Here is a 21701-nt window from a genome sequence, read left to right on the forward strand (position 1 = left end):
CTTCCCCCCCCCCCCTCCCCCGTTCGTGGTCATCGATCATTCGTAAATCTCGAATTCACTAGGCCCCTCTAATACTATATAATTATAGAGAACGTTCGGAAAACATATCAATTAAACGAATGAGCCATCGGTTTCAAAGTGATATCGTAGCTTAAAGTCGTAATCGATCGTTGTTTGTAAATTATTCTTACAATGTACAGACGTAATATCTTTTAATATTTTAATGCCTTGCCGTGTAAATTGGCACTTCAATGTACTGTATTAATCCACGAATTTAGACGTAAAAACGAAAAGAGCTTTTAATTAAAAAAATTTTTAACGAGTGCTACTCGTACGTCCATTGCGGTAGATTGTATAGCGAAAATCAATATTAGACGCTCCATTAAATGCCCGTAAATTGATGTGCACAGGACTTCAATTAGGCATTTATTAGTCAGGCTTGAAAGTAAAATTTTTATTGTAAAAGATATTGATCAAAAAGACGAATGAAAGAAAAGGGCCAAAGAGAGAAAACGCAAAGATAAGAAAGAATCGATTAATGTGCAACGGTAAACGTGTGATAAAGTGAAAAAATTCAAATGTAATTGTATTGTGAATAGCTTGAAGGATAGACGCTGCCCAAGCATTTTTTTGTTTGTTTTGTTTTTGTTTTTTGTTTTGTTTTTTATTTTGTATCGGCATATGTATGTACATTAGCACTATACAAGGCGTGAATAAACGTAATCGTGGCCTTATTAGTTTCCGTACTTAGTACTTACATATTCCGTACTTACATATTAAATTCGTACTTATCGTGCATCTTTCTTAACTGCGGCTACGAAATTCAAAATTACCCCTCGAAAGTCTACAGGCTAACCGGCGATTAAATCGTTGCCCCAACGCCAACAAATACCAAAAGATTTTTAAGTTTGCCCAGCCATTAAATTCCCGTAGTGGCTCACGCCCTTGTCCAATAATAAAGGAGAGAACGAGCATCTCGCCATTTCCAAAAGAACGTGGGGCAATTAGATCGTTCCCGAATTCACTCTCATTCGACATCAATGGCGCGTCAATGCTCGTAAGCAAACTCAAAGGCGGGTCAATTTTCCATTAAAAAAAAAGTCGAATGGCGGCAGGCGCGACAATGTTGGTGGGATGAAGGGAGGGCCGAGGGAGAGTGGGGTGGGGTTCAGAAGCAAAGGAGGAAGAGGTACATGGCGCGTAAATAAAGCGTTGCTAAGTTTGGCTGGGGCGCGATGGCGACGGCGGCGCTGGTGGGACTGGGTGTTGTGCGTAGGGGCTAGGGGAGAGTCGAGGACGAACGGCTACCGGGCAACACGCACACCGGACTCGTCGTCCACTCTCGGCAGCTGGCCCCTGTGACTCGAGCCAAGTTAATTAACGTGATCTCAGAAGCGAGGCCAGACGGCGCCAGCAACAGTAGCAGCAGCAGTGCCGTGCCGCCTTCCTTCCTCCGGCCTACATCGGATGCCAGCAATAAGCCTGCGTTCCCCAGCTATGCGGATGTGTTGTCTCACCCTACCCTACGCGACAACCACCCCCTCACCAGCCGCGCTTCATCCCATCACTCGCCGGAACCCTCCGTCTCTCCCCAAACCGTCGCTTTTTCGCACATTTATTATTTTCGCCGCAATAATAGCCACCTATTTTGTGTACATTCTATTTTCATTATTCCTCTGTTTATCATTCTCTCTCGCTTTATTTTACGCACCTATTTATATACAGTTCTAGTCGGACTTAATCGAGGGTTTATCCGTCCCCTCCTCCTCCTCCCTACATTCAGCTGGGCAATTAATATTGTCGTTGTCGATCTTGAAGGCAATACTACTTTTTTTCGTCCAGACAACGTGGTGAATTTAAGAAAGCTTAGCACGAGAATATTCGGACGTTCGGTCAAAATTTTGAAATTTCAATCCTTTTTTCAAAATTACAGAATTACAAAATTTTTTCTTTTGTTATCTCACGCAAATTGCTTACCATCAATCAAACTTTTTTCCATACTGTACAATACGTCGGCCGCAACTTGAAATCAATACCAAATACCACACACGCATTATGCATTATATATTCTCCGATGATATACCTGCCATGAAATCATAAAACTACCCGCTAATCCATATATGTATATATATATATATATATATATATATATCGAAACTCTCTGATATTTCAAATTATTGAGCAGGATATTACGGTCAAGTGCGGATGATAAACAAGCGAGAGAGATAAACACATGGTATATTTAACGAAACTAAGGCCAATTAATTAATACAAAATAATAAGATACATTATTTCAATTGTATAATGAAATATAGTGGCATGTTTTAATTTAGCGCATCGACAAAGGTAAAATATATTTAGACAAAGGCATATCTATAGCGGGGACAATGATTGACGGGGAGTAATAATTGTTCCGAGAAAAGGAAAAGACGGAATAAAAGCTTTAATAATGACCGAGGCGCGAGAAAGAATTAAAGAGTAAACAGCGCAAAACAAAGTAGTTGGTTGAAACTCACATAAGAATGAATATTTACAGAAAACTTGGCTCTCCTTCTCGAAACCCCGGCCCAGGCTATCATTGACCGGCACATGCGACGCGCGCATTATTAATAACAATTCCGTGGCAGCGAGTGAGCTTGCAATGGAAATAATGGATAATAATGGCCGGGCTCGGTAACTCCTCGTCGAAGCGCTCGACAATATTCAATTAAACGTATTCAGTTCGCCTTTAACTTCACCGATGACGCAAACGCCGGTCCTTACCCCGTTCCACCTTAACATGTTGCATTGCTACATACACGTATGGTTTTAATGTGCATTGGGCGTAGTCGCGGATGTCGAACCTCGTCGTCGCCTCGGCCCCCGTAATGAAAAGCCATTCGTAATTACGCGGAAAGAAAGCAGAGGGGCGGGCGAGGAAAGGAAATTCCCAGCGTGCTAAATGGAGAAGGAGCGCTAGGGGCATGGAAGGGGGGAACAAGAACAGTCACTACCTCCGAACGAATGAATTTGCCATCATACATCGCGCCTTTTTTTTTTTGCGTCCTCTTTCCTCGCCTCCTGTTTACTCTCTGTCTTTTTTTCGTCCAGCCCTTGCGTGTTTTCATCCTACACGAAAGGACGCACCTGTCATTCAAATTCGCTCTCTCTCTCTCTCTCTCTCTCTCTCTCTCTCTCTCTCTCCCGTCCCTCTTTCACGTATAGACGTACGAGCACGCGCTTTCGTGTTTTTCACTTTTGCGATTACAAAGCGAGTGGAAGGACCCTACCCTGCTTAATTAAATCCACTTAAATACGAAACTCGAGATGATACGAGAGAGCACTACCTTCACTATTCCCGGGCTCTTGAATTTTCGTCATACACGATACTTTTTCCTAATCCCTCCATTTCCTTAATATAATATTTATTGCGTTCGAGTAAATTATTTAATACGCGCATGACTTGTACATTGATCAAGATTTGCCTTTCACTTTTATGTAGCTACATATGTATTTTCAACAGCGAGCTAAGAACTCCAGCTTTTCGTTTTTTCCTCCGTCTTTTCGCAAGAAAGTCGGTGTCCGTTTCCCCTTAACGATACATTCGAGAATATGAAAATTAACATTATCATTAATCGCACTAATTTTTAAAGTCTTAAAAAAATTAATCATACATTTTTTATTACGCAGGTCCGGCGTCTTGATAAATACAGAAAATTATTTTTATTTTAGCCAAGCTGCCGATAGTATCGATCTCTGACTCATTCGATAAGATGCCTAATCTACTCAAATACAAATACTATTAGCAATTCTAAGTATGCGGTACTTGTTCAATTGTGATTTGAACGCGGCGGATGAAAATTTATTTGAAAGAAATTTCACGTATCACGCGAATTGAATTTGGAATATAAATTTATGATTGGTCCGGCTCTGTTTTACTTATGAATCAACATCAAGAAATAACTGCAGACATAATATCATTACATAATCAATTGATTGATTGACTCTATAAATATAATTTAATTATAAAAATATTTAATTGCTCTACCATTTGATTTGTCTCTAGTTTACATTAGCATGGCTTCATATAAACTAATTTACGTGCCGTTTAAAATTATTCTTGATATTAAAGACATTAAATATTTATGCAAGTAAAAATGAAATAGTCTTCTATACCAATTACGAATCAAAAAAATTCAATAATCCAAAAGGCCAGCGTTAATGTTAAAATTGTGAGAATCTCTATAAATGCCGACATAGGGTGGGTGATGCTGATCATCCGACCAATGAAGAATCCAAACTGTCCCTACATTTGTGTAATATTCGAAGCGATCGAATGTCTCAACCGACCAAGTAATAAAAGCCCCAAAATATCCGGACATTGAAAATTCACGAGTCGAAAGGCGAAAAATCGAAATTCTGAGAAGAAGAGGAAAAAGACTCTTGTAAAGTTTGCTTATATGATTAGAGAAATAAATATTCGACAACATTTTTGTTACTTCTTCTAATGAATTTCAATTATGAATTTCATTGGATGTGAAAAATATTATGCAATAAAAACTAATATTATATTGTTATGACAGAAAGTATTGAAAAGTACTTTATTTAATGATAAAAATATATGTAACGTTTCGAATTCAGCTTGATTTTCTTTTAAAGACCCTTTGCCTGCCGTATCAAACACCCTCAATTTACAAGAACAATGAATAAAAATTTACTTAAACGAATATTATTAAGTTTTCTCATTCGATATTAACTCATAACAACAACAACAACAACAACAACAACAACAAAGTTTTATTTCATACTGTTTGTACTCTCGTTGGCGTTTCCGTAATAGATGATAATTCACGTACAATTAAAGACACACGCGCGCGCGCACACAAACATATATTTTAATTCCTCTGGTGTAGTGAAAAACGATGAAGAAACTCACTATCCGTGAGTATCAGAGAAGCAAGATTCGATAAATCATCACGATTACTCATTTGCTTTTAGAATGACGAGATGATCGCGAGCTTATCATCTAACGGTGGCAGTGGGGGCGGAGGCGGCGGCGGTAGTGGCGGAGTCGTAGGACCCGGAAGCCGCGTTGGTCGCAGCCTGGCCCTACATCGCTCCAACTCGAGCCTCGAGCTGCCTCACAGTCCGGATCCGAGCTCGCGAGTCCCGGAGACTCCACTACGCCGGGAATATGGCTCCCATGGTACGTATGAAACTCAGCCGCGCGCACACGCGCACACGCGCCCGCACGAGCATATTTGCCTCTAAAGTATCCGGTCGCGTCGTCCGCAGCTCCGAACGACGACTATCCATCGGCTCTGAATTTTCCAACACATTGTTTTGGAGAACGGGGCTGTGTGTGGTTGTCTTGGTGCGTTACGCTCGGGATTATTGAGCCCCGCGAGAACAAGCACAATGGAAAAAGACAATGGGAGGAGGATATTTAACGACTGGACAACAGAGGAGAGCCGTCATATCGAAATTTCAGATTAGACGGGGAATGAAATTATTCGATTAATATGTGCCGGGAATTAAGAGACGCTCGATGCAACCTTTGCCTTTTCCATATCCGTTTCGATAGGCATCGAGATAAGTCAGTCGCTCTTGTATTATTCATCGGAATGTTCAAGCACTTATTTTTGTATGTAGACAAGCTCGTATGAATTCGCGAATCGCGAGATTTCGTAATTACGTTATTCGCTTATTACACTGACAAGGCTTGTAAATATTACTGTGTTTCGTTTCAGTGATAAAGACTGGGTAAATTGCTCCAACTATTTTTCTTACTTCTGCTGCGACCGAATATATTGTTGCCTGCTGAGGCCATCGCAAAATTTCTCATCACTATATCACACATACAAATTACCATGTCGAAACTAGTTTAAAAGCATGCCAAAGCCTTGCGATTTCGTAACATTCGATCGCAATTACGTTTTAAAAATAATTTCACACCAATAATTGATCGTTGCATTTAGCGTGAATTATGTATTTTAAGTCGACACGGTAATTGTCGACGAGTCTTTCGCGGTTATTTTTATAAATTAGAGGGGGGGGGGGAAATAAGAAATAAATTTAAGAAGTAGGAATGAAAATTCGTCATTTATTTCAGCAAAAACAATGGTACATTACATTGTCCATCCATAATAAACCCTTTTATATTTAATTTCATTGACGAAACTGTTTTCATCAAGAGTAATATTCTTATCACTGCCATTGTTATAACAATGACTTTTATACATACACACATAAATATTTTTATAACGTGTTCCATCCGATAATTTAACAAAATCAAATTTCCATTCCTGGCTAAAGTTTTAATTAGTATATTTCTTTTTTACATAATTATCTTGCATACTATTACGTCAGAAGGAGTAGTATTTGGTAAGATAATCAGCACAAAATGAGCATGAAAGTTTCGCATAAATAAATTATTTATATGTAGATTTTTTACTTCCATTTAAGCGTTTATATTAATATTATAGCTTCGATAGGCAAATAATTCCACATCGCTATGTTAAATTATAAAGATATTTTATATAAAGCGTAGTGCTCGTTAAATATGATTTTTATTAACTTTATGCTTGTTTTTTTTTCTTTTCTTTTTTTCTTTACTATTACGCAAAGTTAAATTATGAAATATTTATTAATTAAACACCCGTAGTGTATTTAATTCTTATCAATTCTGTTTGTTCTTGCATTAATTCGGCAGCTATAGATAAACTGTATTTAAATAAAAAAAATAAATTAAATTTAAGGTATCAAGATAAAAAAATTAGATAAGAAAGTATGTATTGCACCTAATTTAGATAATGCTCGCAATGTATTGGAAGTAAATCATTTTATTTTATTATTTACTTTACTATTGAAATAATTACATTGCTATTATTGATAACGTGTAATCTCAGTTTGTACTGTTTTTATCAAAAACAAATGCATCTTCGCGTCTTTTGCATGCTCCGACGCTTGTCCCTGAAAGTGAATTATCGACGCTATTATGAAACTTTATTAACAAAAATATAAGAACGAGATCGCGACGTTGGAAATTTTTATTTATCGGCATTATATTACGACCGATAACATCCATCGAATTACCAAAAAATCTCAATAATACCGTCGTATCCATATTGATTGCTAATAGCACATTCTCACTCAACCCAATATCGCGCATCCATGTAGCATCGCTAAATCAAAGTTAGATTATCGTTGGCTAAAGCCTAGATCCCGACTACGATTCAACGATCAATCAATCCGCTTGTATTATTTTACAAACAGGGAGTATCGATGTGGTGGCCCAGTCGGTGTCCATGAACGACAACCTCCTGGCGATGCTGCAGGATTTCCGCCCGGGCGACACGACTATGCGCAGTCCCATGGCTTCGGAGTTGCTCGTGCGGCGTCAATCTCACCATCACCATCACCAGCAGCTTCAGCACCAGCAACAGCAGCAGCAGCAGCAGCAGCAGCAGCAGCAGCAGCAGCAGCAGCAGCAGCAGCAGCAGCAGCAGCAGCAGCAGCAGCAGCAGCAGCAGCAGCAGCAGCAGCAGCAGCAGCAGCAGCAGCAGCAGCAGCAGCAGCAGCAGCAGCAGCAGCAGCAGCAGCAGCAGCAGCAGCAGCAGCAGCAGCAGCAGCAGCAGCAGCAGCAGCAGCAGCAGCAGCAGCAGCAGCAGCAGCAGCAGCAGCAGCAGCAGCAGCAGCAGCAGCAGCAGCAGCAGCAGCAGCAGCAGCAGCAGCAGCAGCAGCAGCAGCAGCAGCAGCAGCAGCAGCAGCAGCAGCAGCAGCAGCAGCAGCAGCAGCAGCAGCAGCAGCAGCAGCAGCAGCAGCAGCAGCAGCAGCAGCAGCAGCAGCAGCAGCAGCAGCAGCAGCAGCAGCAGCAGCAGCAGCAGCAGCAGCAGCAGCAGCAGCAGCAGCAGCAGCAGCAGCAGCAGCAGCAGCAGCAGCAGCAGCAGCAGCAGCAGCAGCAGCAGCAGCAGCAGCAGCAGCAGCAGCAGCAGCAACAACAGCAGCAGCAGCATCAGCATCATCACCATCATCATCACCATCATCATCAGGAGGGTCTGCATTCGCCTGACGTCGACGAGGTCTGCGGTCCGAGCGGCTCCAGTCCCAAGCTCCGACTAAAGCTCAATCGGCTCTGGGGTAGCAATAAACCGACTCGGGGTCAGGGCCCGACCACTGCACTCGCTCCGACCGCCACCGTCGAGGAACAGCAGACGTGCACTAGCCCTGTGGTCTCGGCCGATGTCGAGGAGCGCCATAGGAGGCGTGCCTTTGCCCACTATGACTGCCAGTCCCTCACCGCGAATCTCGGCTACGCGGCCAAGCTCCGGGGCATCCTCCTCGCAAGGAGAAGGAACACCGCGACGGGGGCTTCGGCGGCCAGCGCCTTCAGAGCCTCGACACCCGACGAGGCGCCCGAAGAGGACGCCGGCGACGGCAAAGGTAAGTCGATGAACACGTGGATCGCTCTGTTCGATTCGTGATATCGGTCAGGCCCAATCAGCCCCAACTTCAAGCGGGCGACTTTGTCGAAAATTCTTTTTCAACTTTATGGGCCGGAAAAATCATCCCTTTCTTATGTCAAACGAGTCGAGCTTAATGTTGTGTAAGTAGTTGGCAAACATGATCGTGCAATATGTATTTTTATTTTTTATTAATTTCAGCCGATAATATGTGGATTCATTTAGAGTTATTTTTCACTTTGCTAATATTTTGCTAATACGAAAATTACAAATCTTTTTCTTCTAATTTCACTTTTTTTTTATTTTTTATTTTTTATTTATTATTATTATTATTATTATTATTACAATTTAACATAATTTTAATAAAGTTCTATGAATAAATTGTCCTTACCCGTAAAATAATTCGTATTATTTAACTGAAAAAATTTTATTATAGATAAATATCGACTAATGATTGCTGGATTTTTATCAAATAATTTTTTTTTAATCAATCGAAAATTCAATTGTCTAGTCGTCGTATAGTCTAGACGTAACATTAATCATTACTTACTCAAAAAGTCGATAAAAATCGTAATGTAAAATCTTATAAATATTAACAATTAAATCCAAGTAAGCATAACGATAACTATGAGCTGCAGGAATATTTCTTGCTATTCAGAGTCAGTTTTCATAGATTTATGATGGAGCGTTGCGCAAGGTAAACCAAGTATATTAGCATAAATTTTTCTTGTGAAATCGAGCATCAGTTTTAAGTTTGTTTTGAAATCTAATATCGCTAAATAATTTAGATCGAACGGGGATATTATATGAAAGCAAAATTGCCACTCGGACAAGATTAATTAATACATATTGGACGATTTACTTTCTACGTGAACGGGATCAGGAGTCGATTCATCGAGCGATTGGTCATTTAAATTATTCAATTAATTCAATAAATGTCAGGGAATATTAAGCCAATATCATAAATACGAAGCCAACATCATAAAGACTTGCTCGCATCATCAGTTTCTTTCGCAGTCATTTCGATAACGCGTCATTTTTCGAAGAAACCATGAAATTATAACGATAATTTGATTGGGGATTAAGGGCAAACGTATCGTAAGGATTTAGATGAAAATGCTGATGATGATACCAGAGGACTGTGCTTGACCCTAATTACCTTATTACTAATAATCTAACATGATTATCGGCCAATCAATTCTTTGTTGATTAATTGGAGGGGAGTAATGGGCGAGATGGGGAATCGAGGGCATTTCAAGTTGCCGTAAATAGTTCAAATAGTCCCCACGTGTTAGAGATAAGTCATTATAATGAATAAGCAGGACTAATAAGTAATGTCGTTCGCTGTGCAGGTAACGAGCTCCTCGAATCCTGCCCCTTCTTCCGCAACGAGACTGGCGGCGAGGGCGAGCGCGAGGTCGGTCTCACCCGGCGCACCCAGGGCAACGGACTCCACCGCCCGGTACTCGCTTACGGCGTAAGCGTCCTCGAGCCCGCGGCCAGCGAGAGCCTCTGGAAGCACACCTGCCCCCTGCAGAAGCGTCCCCTGCCGATCGAGAGTATCGACGAGGGCGCTTACTACTACCGACGCTACTTCCTCGGGCGCGAGCACCAAAATTGGTTCGGCATGGACGAGCAGCTCGGACCCGTGGCCATCAGCATCAGGAGGGATGGCCAACAGTACAGGATCGTCGTCAGAACCTCCGAGCTTCTGACGCTCCGGGGCTCCGTGCCGGAGGAGGCGCTCGCCGGTGCGCGACCACAGCAGGCCAGGATCCCCACTAGGGAGATACTCGAGCTCGTCGCCCCCGAGGTGCAGATGAACTGCCTGAGACTCGGGACGCCGGCCGCGGAGGAGGCGCTCGCCAGGCTCGACGAGCAGGGTCTATCCAACAGGTGAGCCGTCGTTTATAATAAATAAATAAATAAATAAATGAATAATAATAATAATAATAATAATAATAATAATAATAATAATAATAATAATAATAATAGCAACAACAATGATAATGATTATCTCGGTCCGTTTCAGGTACAAGGTTGGTGTTCTTTACTGCAGAGCCGGGCAGAGGACCGAAGAGGAAATGTATAACAATCAGCACGCCGGTCCAGCCTTTCTCGAATTCTTAGATTCAATTGGTAATTATCGCGTTTGTCATATCCATTGCAATGTACTCGCCTTGGGGCCCAACATCGAGCCTCGTTAATCGATCGTTTAACGATCGTTAATCAAACAAAGCCCGACGATTATTGCTACATTAATTAGCGCTACTCTATCCACCCCGAGCCCCTCCTCCTCATCCTCCTCCTCCTCCACCACAAATCCAAAGTCCTTTCTACGCTAATGCGCTCGCTCATCTGTTGTCTGTCGACAGGCCAAAGAATAAGACTACGAGGATTCGAGGGCTACAAGGCTGGCCTCGATACTAGGACGGACTCCACGGGGACTCACGCGGTCGCTGCCACTCACAGAGGAGCCGAAGTCACCTTTCACGTCTCGACGATGCTTCCATTCACGCCGAACAATCGCCAGCAGCTACTGAGAAAGCGCCACATCGGCAACGATATCGTCACCATTGTCTTCCAGGTACAAATACATTATAAGTACATCCATTATAAGGAGGCTCGACGACAGTCTCGGTGTCACAATTACCCACACGATCGGCCTCGGCATGTTTTGTTTATCGCGCGTTTTCTAAATGTAAAATCATACTGCCAACCGATCAAATTTCTCACCGCCGCGCAATTAACTACAAATTTCATTATCGGTAAGAGCGGTCGATAAGACGGGCTACGGAGTGAAGGCCTCTGCCACCACCTTGACCTCTCTTAACGTCAATTCAATTGCATTATAAAGAAAGAGGCCATACTTTGGCTTGAAAGTGGTGTAGTAACGCAGTGTCGAGAGCTGACACTTTCGAATCTTTTCGGAGTGGCGACGAGAGAGTGAGTGAGTACGGCCGAGCTGGGGATCCCGACTCGGCCACGGCTCGTCATCCGCCCTCGTCACTATCGACATTCCGACCTTCCGATCTCCCGACCTCTCGACCTCCCGAACTCTCGACTTCCCAGCCTCCCCAACCTCCCGAACTCTATCGCCCACTCATTCACAGGAGGTTCTTGGCTTGTTTTGTTTAGGAGCCCGGAGCGCTGCCCTTCAGTCCGCGAAGGATACGCTCGCAGTTCCAGCACGTGTTCATAATCGTGCGGGCCATCAGCCCCTGCACGGACAGCACGCAATACAGTGTCTCGGTGTCGCGCAGCAAGGAGGTCCCGGTGTTCGGGCCCCCGGTACCGTCCGGTGCCACGTTCCCCAAGGGCAAGCACTTTGCGGACTTCATTCTCGCCAAGGTCATCAACGCGGAGAACGCCGCGCACCGCTCGGAGAAGTTCGCGACAATGGCAACGCGCACACGACAGGAGTACCTTAAGGACCTCGCCACCAATTACTCGTCCACGACCTTCGTCGAGACCGGGCAGAAGTTCTGTGAGTCCCGATTTACCTTTCTGTATTGTATGTCTCAATTACTCTCGAGGGATTGGTTTCGACGCCACTTGGGCAGTTTACAACGGCCGTTGGCCCTTTTTACGAGATCAATAAATATTTACAACATATATTTTCTAATCGATTAATAATATGAAATGAAATTTTTTTTATCGCTTCTTTCGATATTGTACACGAATTAATCGATCCATTTTCACTAAATATCAATAATTAATCATTATAGACAAGAATTTCGATATGATATATGAGCTTAAATAGTAAAGTAAAAGCTACAACTTGTTAGCATGGCTACTAATACTTTCGGAATTCGACGATTCGGCAATTAATATTGCCCCAATAATGCGATTCAAAATAATCCAATGATAGTACTCCAGCACCAATAATAATAATAATAATAATAATAATAATAATAATAATAATAATAATAATAATCAACTTACTATTAAAACTTACTATTAAAAAAAATAAATAAATAAATAAAAAAAAATTGGAGACATTATTGGGGTTTGGATCGTGATCCGACATCGAATCATCGATTCGTCCCATACAGCCAACAAAGCACAGTCGTAATAATTTCATCTCTATCCCCTTTTAAAATTGCCCCGTTCAGCGATGCTGTCATTCAGCAGTAAGAAAAAAGCGGCGACCCGTCCGCGCCTATCCTGCGACGCCTCCCAGCGTGGCGCAATTTGCTGGCAGGTCATTCTCGAGGACAGCAATCAAAATACGGATTGTTATCTCGGAATAAGCATCGACACGATAGTCTTGATCGAGGAGCACTCGAGGCAAATCGTCTTCGTCACGCCCTGCATGAGCGTCTTGGGATGGCACGCTCAGACCAACAGGTACGTACGCTCGTTCAATCTTATCTTGCTTAAGCCTAATATGGACGGACGTCTTATTTAGTTGAAGAGGTCGATGTGCCCGTGAAAGAAATTTCATTCCCTATATTAAGATTGATATTGCCATCTCAATGGCTAAGTTTTTCCGTTACGCTCGTTGGCTAGAAATTTTTTGTCGCATCCTGTTCTTTCGTGACGCGTCTGATAACGAAGCTTCCCTTAAAAGTCTATTATGCACTTGTAAATATCCTCTGACCCAAAAATTTACGATCTTAACACTAACAACGCGAGTGATGATGGGTGGTGCATCGTCACCCTTCGTCAAACTACGATCTACAACTGTCATTGCAGATTACGCGTCCTTCAACCCGATCACCTCCTTTCCCCGTCTGTTTCACAATCCAGCATCTGTGATAGAAAGACGAGAGAGAGAGAGAGAGAGAGAGAGAGAGGGACACAACCTCATCTCCCTCAAGGCGTTAATATGACAGTGACGCATTGCATATTTCAGCCTGCGGCTCTACCATCACCAAGGCGAGTGCATAACGATCCACGTGCGCGGAGACTACGGCGACCGGGACGAGCTTATGGAGATCGTGGCGCGGCTGCGCGCCGTCACCCAGGGCGCTCCGGCCTCGGAGCTCTCCCTCAAGAGGAACGCCCTTGGGCAGCTGGGCTTTCACGTGCAGCCTGACGGCGTAGTGACGCAGGTCGAGAGTATGGGATCCTCGTGGCAGGCTGGACTGAGGCAGGGCTCGAGACTCGTCGAGATCTGCAAGGTGGCCGTGTCGACCCTCAGCCACGACCAGATGGTCGATCTCCTCAAGACGAGCGCCCAGGTTACGGTCACGGTCATTCCACCAGCGAACGACGGCGCTCCCAGGCGGTAAGTCGCTTTACCTTAACATTATTAGGACACGCGTACCCGTTACGCCTTTTTGGACCTCCCCGTCCCCGTCCCCGTCCCACCACCGCACTAATGCAGATTGACGCACCAACACCATCAACGAAAAGCCATTTGCTCTCGTCGAGGTGTTGCCCGTCCATCGATCGTAACGCGGCCGCGATTAATGAATAAGTAGGCAGCGAATTCTGCTACCCCTCTGTCCTTGAGCCATAAACTTGAAATAATTAGTGCCGCTAGTAGTGACGCTGGCGACGATTCACCAGTCTCGCATCTAATAAAAGTGTTCTTCCTTTTGCAGAGGCTGCACTCTCCAAAATTGCCAGTATTTGTCGAGTAACTACGAGGGGGACTACGAAAACGTTACTAATCCGGATAATACGCCGGGCCAGCAGACCGCCATGCCACACCAAAGGAGGTACGATCGCTCTTTTAGTCCTCCGCGGTCCAGTAACAGTTCCGGATATGGAACGGGCTCAAGCTCGAGATCGTTCAACGATCCGCGGTTTCCCATAGAAGGTACCATGACGAGCAGCAGCAGCGGACACAGTAGCACTGACGATCGATGGTGAGTGTTGCGTGCGTGACGATAGCTTTATTACGAAACCGCTTATCGTTGAACGACGGTTAACGCACTGGGAGTTTGCGTGAATCGCGCACGCACTACGCCTGGAGCGATGATACTCCCGTGCGACCTCTTCGAGGTCCGAGTCATCAATTTTAGAGTCGCGCGCACGATCGAGGCTGTCTTGGGAAATGAAATGTCTGCGTGCGAGTGCTATCTCGAACTCGCCTCCAATGCAAATATTTCATCATCTTTTGCTCCCCTTTTCTGTCTTTCTTTTCCTTTCCTTTCTTATCTTTTCTCTTTCTTTCTCTTAACATTTGTCCCGCCGATCTCTCATCTTAAATTATATGGCTCTCGTAGTTCTTGCGACTACGATGACAATCGTTCATAGAATCGGCGAGAAGAATGATGCTCCCACTTGATCGACAAGTGCGCGTTCCTGGTCCGTTGTAACGCCTTGTCGTATTAAGACACGTCACCTTCTCGCCGACTTTAAACTCCTGGGGCTGCTGACCCTCGTGCTCGTAAACGCCTTACGTTTTAATGCCGACGATGAGAAACGATCCTCTCAAATTAATTTACGCCATTGGCCCCATTTGGTAGGTACGAGCTCGTGGACACCCAAGAGCAAGAGTCGACGGCGAATCGTCGAGACGGCACACCGCCACCGTTGCCCGCCAGGCAAAATTATCTCGCTGCTGGCACGCCCTGCAAGGCCAACTCCTCGTGCCCGGCCAAAAAGGACAAAGAGTCGCACTACGCCACTGGCAAGAACTATGACAATATAAGGCATCACAATAATCTGCACAATCACGAGTTTAAGGAGAGCAATTACGTATCGCCAAGAGCCATCCAAGAGAGCATTAGGCACGACAATTATCAGAGGCTCGAGAGCGTCAATCGTAATCAGGAGCACGTGTCGACGAGCTACGTGAAGCTACAGAAGGAAAAGTACGAGACGAAGCAGGAGAACATTTATGCCTCGCAACGCGAGCTACACAAAAATGAAGGTAAAATTTTACCTATTAACGACGACTACGACTATCACTACGACGACCAACCATTGTCAATGAACGATTGCTTTATAAAAAAAAAAAAAATCGACTATCGACTATCGAGTAACCTTGTCATTTTCTCAAATTTACCAGGTCATCAAAAGCTCTCGGTCTCGAATTCGCTACCGCTTGTACAAAATGCCAATTACAACCTACCGAAATCCGGCAGCAATAATAATCTCGTACGCTACACAGAATTCGAGCAATTATCGATAGGCCACAACGAGAACAAAGTCGATCGTGGTTCGAAATCCTACGACGTTTATGAGGACAATAAGGCCAAAAACGAGGACATTTACGAGAGACGACGAAGCAAATACGAAACTGCGGATATGCTGCTGCAGCAAATGGATTTGAGTAACGAGCGCAAAGACGAGCACGAGGGTCAGCAGCCCCAGGAGTTTAAAGTCGGCGAGAAGGTGACGTGTCTTAAAACGACAATGTCCGAAAGGCCCGTGCCCCACAAGGTCAGCATCGAGTACAGGCCCAAGGATTTTACGTCAAGTTTGCCGCCGGAGGTCAGAATAACCGACGGCAACGCCACCGACATTTCCACTTTACCGAGCGAGGATGAGTTATCCAACGGTTCCGGCAATGTTTCCCCCAGGTACAAGAGAATCCTTCGCCTCCCTTACTTACCCTCTAACAATCGCCAATCCAATCGCCAATCCAATCGCCAATCCAATCGCCGTGTCCTTGTTAATAATATTTCTAAACTATCCTTTGCTCGCGCGTCAAACGTCCCGTCACCCGAGCCTCGATCACTTATATAATCTATTATACGTGTATGTAGCCCAGGCGCTGACGATTAAGACGACGTTAATCGCCTATCGCAATGTTTCTTACAGACTGAGGAGAGCGAACAAGCATCGCACTGGTGGTAACATGACGCCTTCGAGCACGGGATCGCGCAATCAGAGTCCCCGGCCCAAGTCCGGAGCACGCAATTCGCACAGAAACTCGGCAAACTTAACGTCCAGTACGTTACAAGAAGACCTTATGAAGCTCATTAATCCCGACTACATAGTCGCCGATGGCCATCCTCCAATTATCAATCAGAACGCGAAGAATAAGCAAAATATTTCGAATAAAGTAAACAATAATTTACTAGAGATTCAGAACAGATGTAGATCACGCGAAAATCTTTGCGGGAATAGCGCTTCCACTTTGAGCGTATTGCCGAATGGCTCCCAGGAAAACGGGAATCCTGGCTCCGAAGTAATCTTGACAATGGCAAGGCCAGCAACGGTTATATCGAATGCCAGCACGGCATCGAGTCCAGCGCCTAGTGAAAACAAAATGACGAAAGAAGAAAGGTAAATAATTTATCAAACATAGATAAGACTTCGAGGATTGAGGAGAATTAACGACGATCGAGCGTGAAATGAGGCTGTCTGTCGCGTTGCTTGCCCGTGATACCTGATACCTGATACCTGATACGTGATACGTGATTCGATTAAGTTTTGGAAAGTAATGTGGTCTAAAAGTTGTCTAAAGGCGGCTGACTTTGAGCAACGCTGACATGGAATTTAACGCTTTAATTTTCTTTTTCTTTTTCTTTCATTGTGTAGGCTTATGAAGTTTGTAACATTGAATAACAATTCTTCCGTAACTACGAATCTTAATCGTTTGCATGCGAGGATGTGGTAGGCATCTGATCTACATCTACATTCGATTTTCGAATTATAAAGTATTGTTTGACTAATCGGGTTATATATATATATATATATATATATATATATATATATATATATGTATAATTATTTTTTTGTTTTGTTTTGGCAAATCTTTCATTTCGTTGAGACATAATCACATGTGCTTCGTCTCCATGTGAGAATGTGTATTCCAGGACCATTATTTTTGTAATCGACAAAATACTTGTACGTATTAATATTATTGGATTGATTATTCTGCTGATGTAAGATTTAAAACAAAACAAAAAAAAAAAACAAAAAAAAAAATCGGCGCTAGACATAGTTTTACTATTCATTATCATTTTTTATTTTCTTCCTTTTTTTTTAGGATTTTCAATTTCAATTTCAATTTTCTTTTGAATTAGTCAATTGAACAATAATATTTAGTATTAACATTTCGTAAACTTACCTATAATTTTATCAAAGCTTATTCACTGCATTTATAACGTTTTATTTGATTTTCACGATAATGTATTAACAAAAAGTTTAGTTGTAACTCATTATTAATATTAAAGGCGTAATTAATTCATTAACGTTAACATAAAATTCACAATATTCCTTGACACGTCTCGTAAAGACATTTTTACTCGGTTTAATTTCAAGTTATTCCATTTAAATAACATAAGTAAATAATTTAATAAAAATCGGTGGAGATTCTTCGACAATGTCTTTGAAATAATTTATCAATCAATCATGAAAGTAGTAAATTAATTTTACATAATTTTTTTTTTACGCGAAAAGAAAGCCGCAACTCGTGATACATTCATATAAAATATTTCTTATGAAACTTTTTCTCTTGATTTTTCATACTTTTGTGTTTGATGATACAATGTCTGAAGAAAATTACATTTCGTGATCTTATTTAGACGCATACACACACACACACTCTCTCTCTCTCTCTCTCTCTCTCTCTCTCTCTCTCTCTCTCTCTTGTAATAAAATGATTAATTTCCAACGCTCTTATTTTTACAAATAAAATTAAGAAATTGTATTTATATTTATTGTATAATTAAGCAAACAAAATGAAATGAAGCCATTATATGAGCAATATTTAAAGTTAATTTTAATTATTGAATTCAACTAGACACTATACAATTTGTTAATTTTAGTTATCTAAATGTTTAAGCGTCTTATTTTTGTTTAATATTCTTTTTTTAACGATTTCAATCTTACTCTTAATTTTAATTTTATGTTTACGTATTTCAAATTAAATTTTATTTCTTCGGAGCACCACCAATGACATTTTTTTTTATCATAACTGGCTCGAGGTAGGCTTTTGTTTTGATAACATTTTCACTAGATGGCGCCACTAAACCACTTTGAGTAACAGTTTTTATTTAAGTTTCCATGTTTCGAAATTTTGAATGGTTGTACGACTTAATACTTGTATTATTAAATAAAGTTTACTGAAAAAAAGGGTAGTATATGTCATAAATATGCATTTTATTGATCTCTTGTTGATCGTCAAAATCCCAATTGGCAAAAAACGCCATGATTCCTTCCTACCCAACCGCTCCATTTTTCATCAGTCTCATCCGAAAAATTAATCAATAATTGTACAATTGAATTAAAAGAGCCAAAAAGAGAGAGAAAATTTTTTTTTTTTTTTTTATATACTATAAAACGAGCAACGCATTGACAAAAATATTTAAATACTCAAAATGTAATTTAATTACTTTATTAAAGCATTATTTATGTTTAAGAAAAAAAAAAAAAAAAAAAAAAAATATCGCGATTAATTTCTTTTTAAATCTTCTCAATCCTTTGTTAAACATTACTTGCATTGCTAACTATTAAAAAAAACATTCCAGACTATCCCCACGAGTAACAAAAACACCCCAACAAATGAAGCCTCAGGGTAACGTGATTAATAAAGACATAAAAAGTTCACCCGAGATAGATGCCGACTCTTGGATCACAAATCATCAAGATGACATGAATAATAGAACGTCCAAGCACAATCAGGAGTGGTCGGAAGAGAGACTTATGGAAGGGCTTAAGATAATTCCGTAAGTTATTATTTTATTGTCATCCATAAAACAAAAAGAATAAAAAAGAAAAATAATAAGAAAAAAAAGTATTTATCGCGAAAGCACATAAAGCAATCGATGTACCCTTGTGCAATTATTCCTTTGCCTGTATAGCAATGAACAAGGATCGATTAATATAACAAGCCGCACGACTAGCGTTCTTCAATCCTCTTCCCGACTGATATTATAAAAAAGAAATTCTTATCGCATGCCGTAGAACCTCGGTCACAGACCTACAGAGTCACCTGTCGAGTCTCGAGATGCGCGCAGCGCGCGAAACGCGCCGCCGACTCTCATTGGAGGACGAGGTTCGCCGTCTCAGGGATGAGAATCGTCGATTGCAGGACGAAAATCACGCGGCGACCCAACACATCAAACGCTTCACCGAATGGTTCATGATCTACTATCATTAATTAGAAGCTCCCTTGCATTATTTAGCATTACTTCGACCGTCGACTTTTTCAGCAAAACATGAAAGACCAGCCGATGGTCTAACGGAATTGTCGCCCTTATTATATCAATAATTCCAAGTATTTTTGTAATCAAACTTGATGCCGTATATCTTAAGATTAATGTAAACTTGTATTTTTGTCGTTTTTTTTTTTTGCGACCATTTTGTTTTTCATTACTTACATTGCGTTTACGTTGTAAGTAGATTTTGTAATTACTTGGGATGAAATCCTCCTCCATTGTTGTTCTTCGACCGTATTAATTTCATCCGCTATTACGTTATGAAACTGGTCCTATGTATTTTATTTTATGTTGATATAAAGACAAACGTTTGTTTTAAAATTTCTTTGATAGCGCGCGAATGCAGTATTAATGTCATTTCTCCTTGTATCATTGTATATGCGTAATTGCTCGCTGTTAAATATTATGATCATGTAGTAGAGGAACGAATAAAAAATTAAAGAAGGGTGCAAGGGTGTAAGGACCCGTCGCAATATCAATATTCTGGAATGAGTCTTCCAAAAAAAGTTCTACGACTTTACATTGAAAACTATGACGACAAGCTGCTTAAGTCACCGCAATCAATCGCATAAATCATATTTTAGCGATTTGTACGAACGCGACTTATCGATCATATTTATTTTAATCGGGAGATGCAACGGCATTTGATCTCAACACAATTTTTTCAATTCAAGATTAATAATTACTCGATTACACGTTCGTATTATGTTGCAGCTAAGTGTTTTTTGTGATGACAAAATTATCTCACGAAACTTGTATTTAATTTCACTTGTTCTACAAATGTTCTCCTTACCAGCTTAACATGCAAATTCAAACAAAATAAAGATCTATTAGAATAAAACATAATTATAATCTCATAATTAACGATTAAATGAAAAATTAAATGAAACTCGAGGACATTAGCATTGATCCACCCTTGCTACCAGTGATTATCATCATCACCTAACAACACCGGAAACATAAATTACGAAAGGTTCGGCATCTACGAAAACACCCCATCATACCTGCAATACCACTACATAATCACTTACAAACACCTGCTCCACCATCATTACGTTCTCTTTGGGCTAATAAATAGTTAATAATAAACTGTTATTGTTCAAAGTAAAGCTATTCGTAATTTATGAAAGCTTAATAGGTAAATGCTCGATTTTCCTATTGTTTATATTTGTGAATTTGCAATAGTATAATAAAATTAAAAATTTAAAAAAGAGAATCTTTTCCGAACGAATGTTGTTCAACGACTTTTACATATAAGCAATGAAGCAATATAAAAAATAATATTTTAATATAGTGTTACCATCATAAGTAATTCTTTACTATCGAAAGAGAGAAAGAAAGGAAAGAAGGGGCGATTTATTGTAAGAAAAAGTGACAAAAACTAATTGTTAGCTATATTTTATTATATATATATATATATATATATATATATATATATATATATATATATATATATGTTACTTGTATATATGTTATTCCACAAAAGCAAAAATGACCAAATATTACTTGTACTTTTTAAGCATTATTACTTTATATAAAATTTAATGATTCTGTAATTTATTATACATTTTATATTATAAGTGCGTCATTGAAAAGAAAAAAAAAATTGTACAACACTCCAAATAAAAAATTTATAGATGTAATACTGAATTTGAAGTATTTTTATTATAAGCAAGTTAACTACTGTTTCGTTAAATCATTAACTTTCATGATTCTATATTCGGTCAATTATTGATGTCTCTTTCCTGTAAAACTTATAAAAAATATATATTGATATTTCCTATCATCGATTATTTATTCTATGTGTAACACCAATATTACACATAAAGTTAATTAAAATAAGGATTTTAAATGTGTTTATTATAATATTACTATATATTTATATAACTTATACTTATAAAATTTAATAAATTGAAATTTTTATGCAAGCATTTACAAAAAAAAAAAAAAAAAAAAACATTGGCTCCAGTGTAAAATAAAATTTCATGATCCACGAATCAGTGTTTTATAAATACTATTTTTATAATGCCGCTCTTAACCTTTTCTAACTAAATATTTTAAAACTCTTAATAATCGGCTTAATATAAATACCAGAATGTAAAAGTAATCATCGGTAATTTATATTTACATACACACGTACGTGAGTAACGGATTCTTCATTTTATAGCTGATTAAAACCAAACCGTGAATG

At 40.6% G+C, this 21701-nt stretch overlaps 1 protein-coding gene across 1 annotated transcript in view; it reads left to right on the forward strand.

The window, feature by feature from the left end:
- The window catches only part of LOC105367386 (signal-induced proliferation-associated 1-like protein 1), a 104215-nt gene extending 84269 nt beyond the window's left edge, over positions 1-19946 (forward strand). The window contains exons 2-16 of the mRNA XM_011506080.1: positions 4978-5185; positions 7255-7397; positions 7968-8421; positions 9794-10337; positions 10474-10580; positions 10817-11028; positions 11580-11928; positions 12557-12791; positions 13300-13674; positions 13994-14260; positions 14864-15270; positions 15409-15922; positions 16164-16631; positions 18821-19018; positions 19257-19946. Of these exons, the coding sequence (XP_011504382.1) occupies positions 4987-5185; positions 7255-7397; positions 7968-8421; positions 9794-10337; positions 10474-10580; positions 10817-11028; positions 11580-11928; positions 12557-12791; positions 13300-13674; positions 13994-14260; positions 14864-15270; positions 15409-15922; positions 16164-16631; positions 18821-19018; positions 19257-19452 (4668 nt within the window). The 5' untranslated portion in view covers positions 4978-4986 and the 3' untranslated portion in view covers positions 19453-19946. The remainder of the gene's footprint in view (positions 1-4977; positions 5186-7254; positions 7398-7967; positions 8422-9793; positions 10338-10473; positions 10581-10816; positions 11029-11579; positions 11929-12556; positions 12792-13299; positions 13675-13993; positions 14261-14863; positions 15271-15408; positions 15923-16163; positions 16632-18820; positions 19019-19256) is intronic.
- Positions 19947-21701: the final 1755 nt, after the last annotated feature.

This window comes from Ceratosolen solmsi, unplaced genomic scaffold (genome assembly GCF_000503995.2).
Source record: "Ceratosolen solmsi marchali unplaced genomic scaffold, CerSol_1.0 scaffold7, whole genome shotgun sequence".
Lineage (NCBI taxonomy): Eukaryota > Metazoa > Arthropoda > Insecta > Hymenoptera > Agaonidae > Ceratosolen > Ceratosolen solmsi.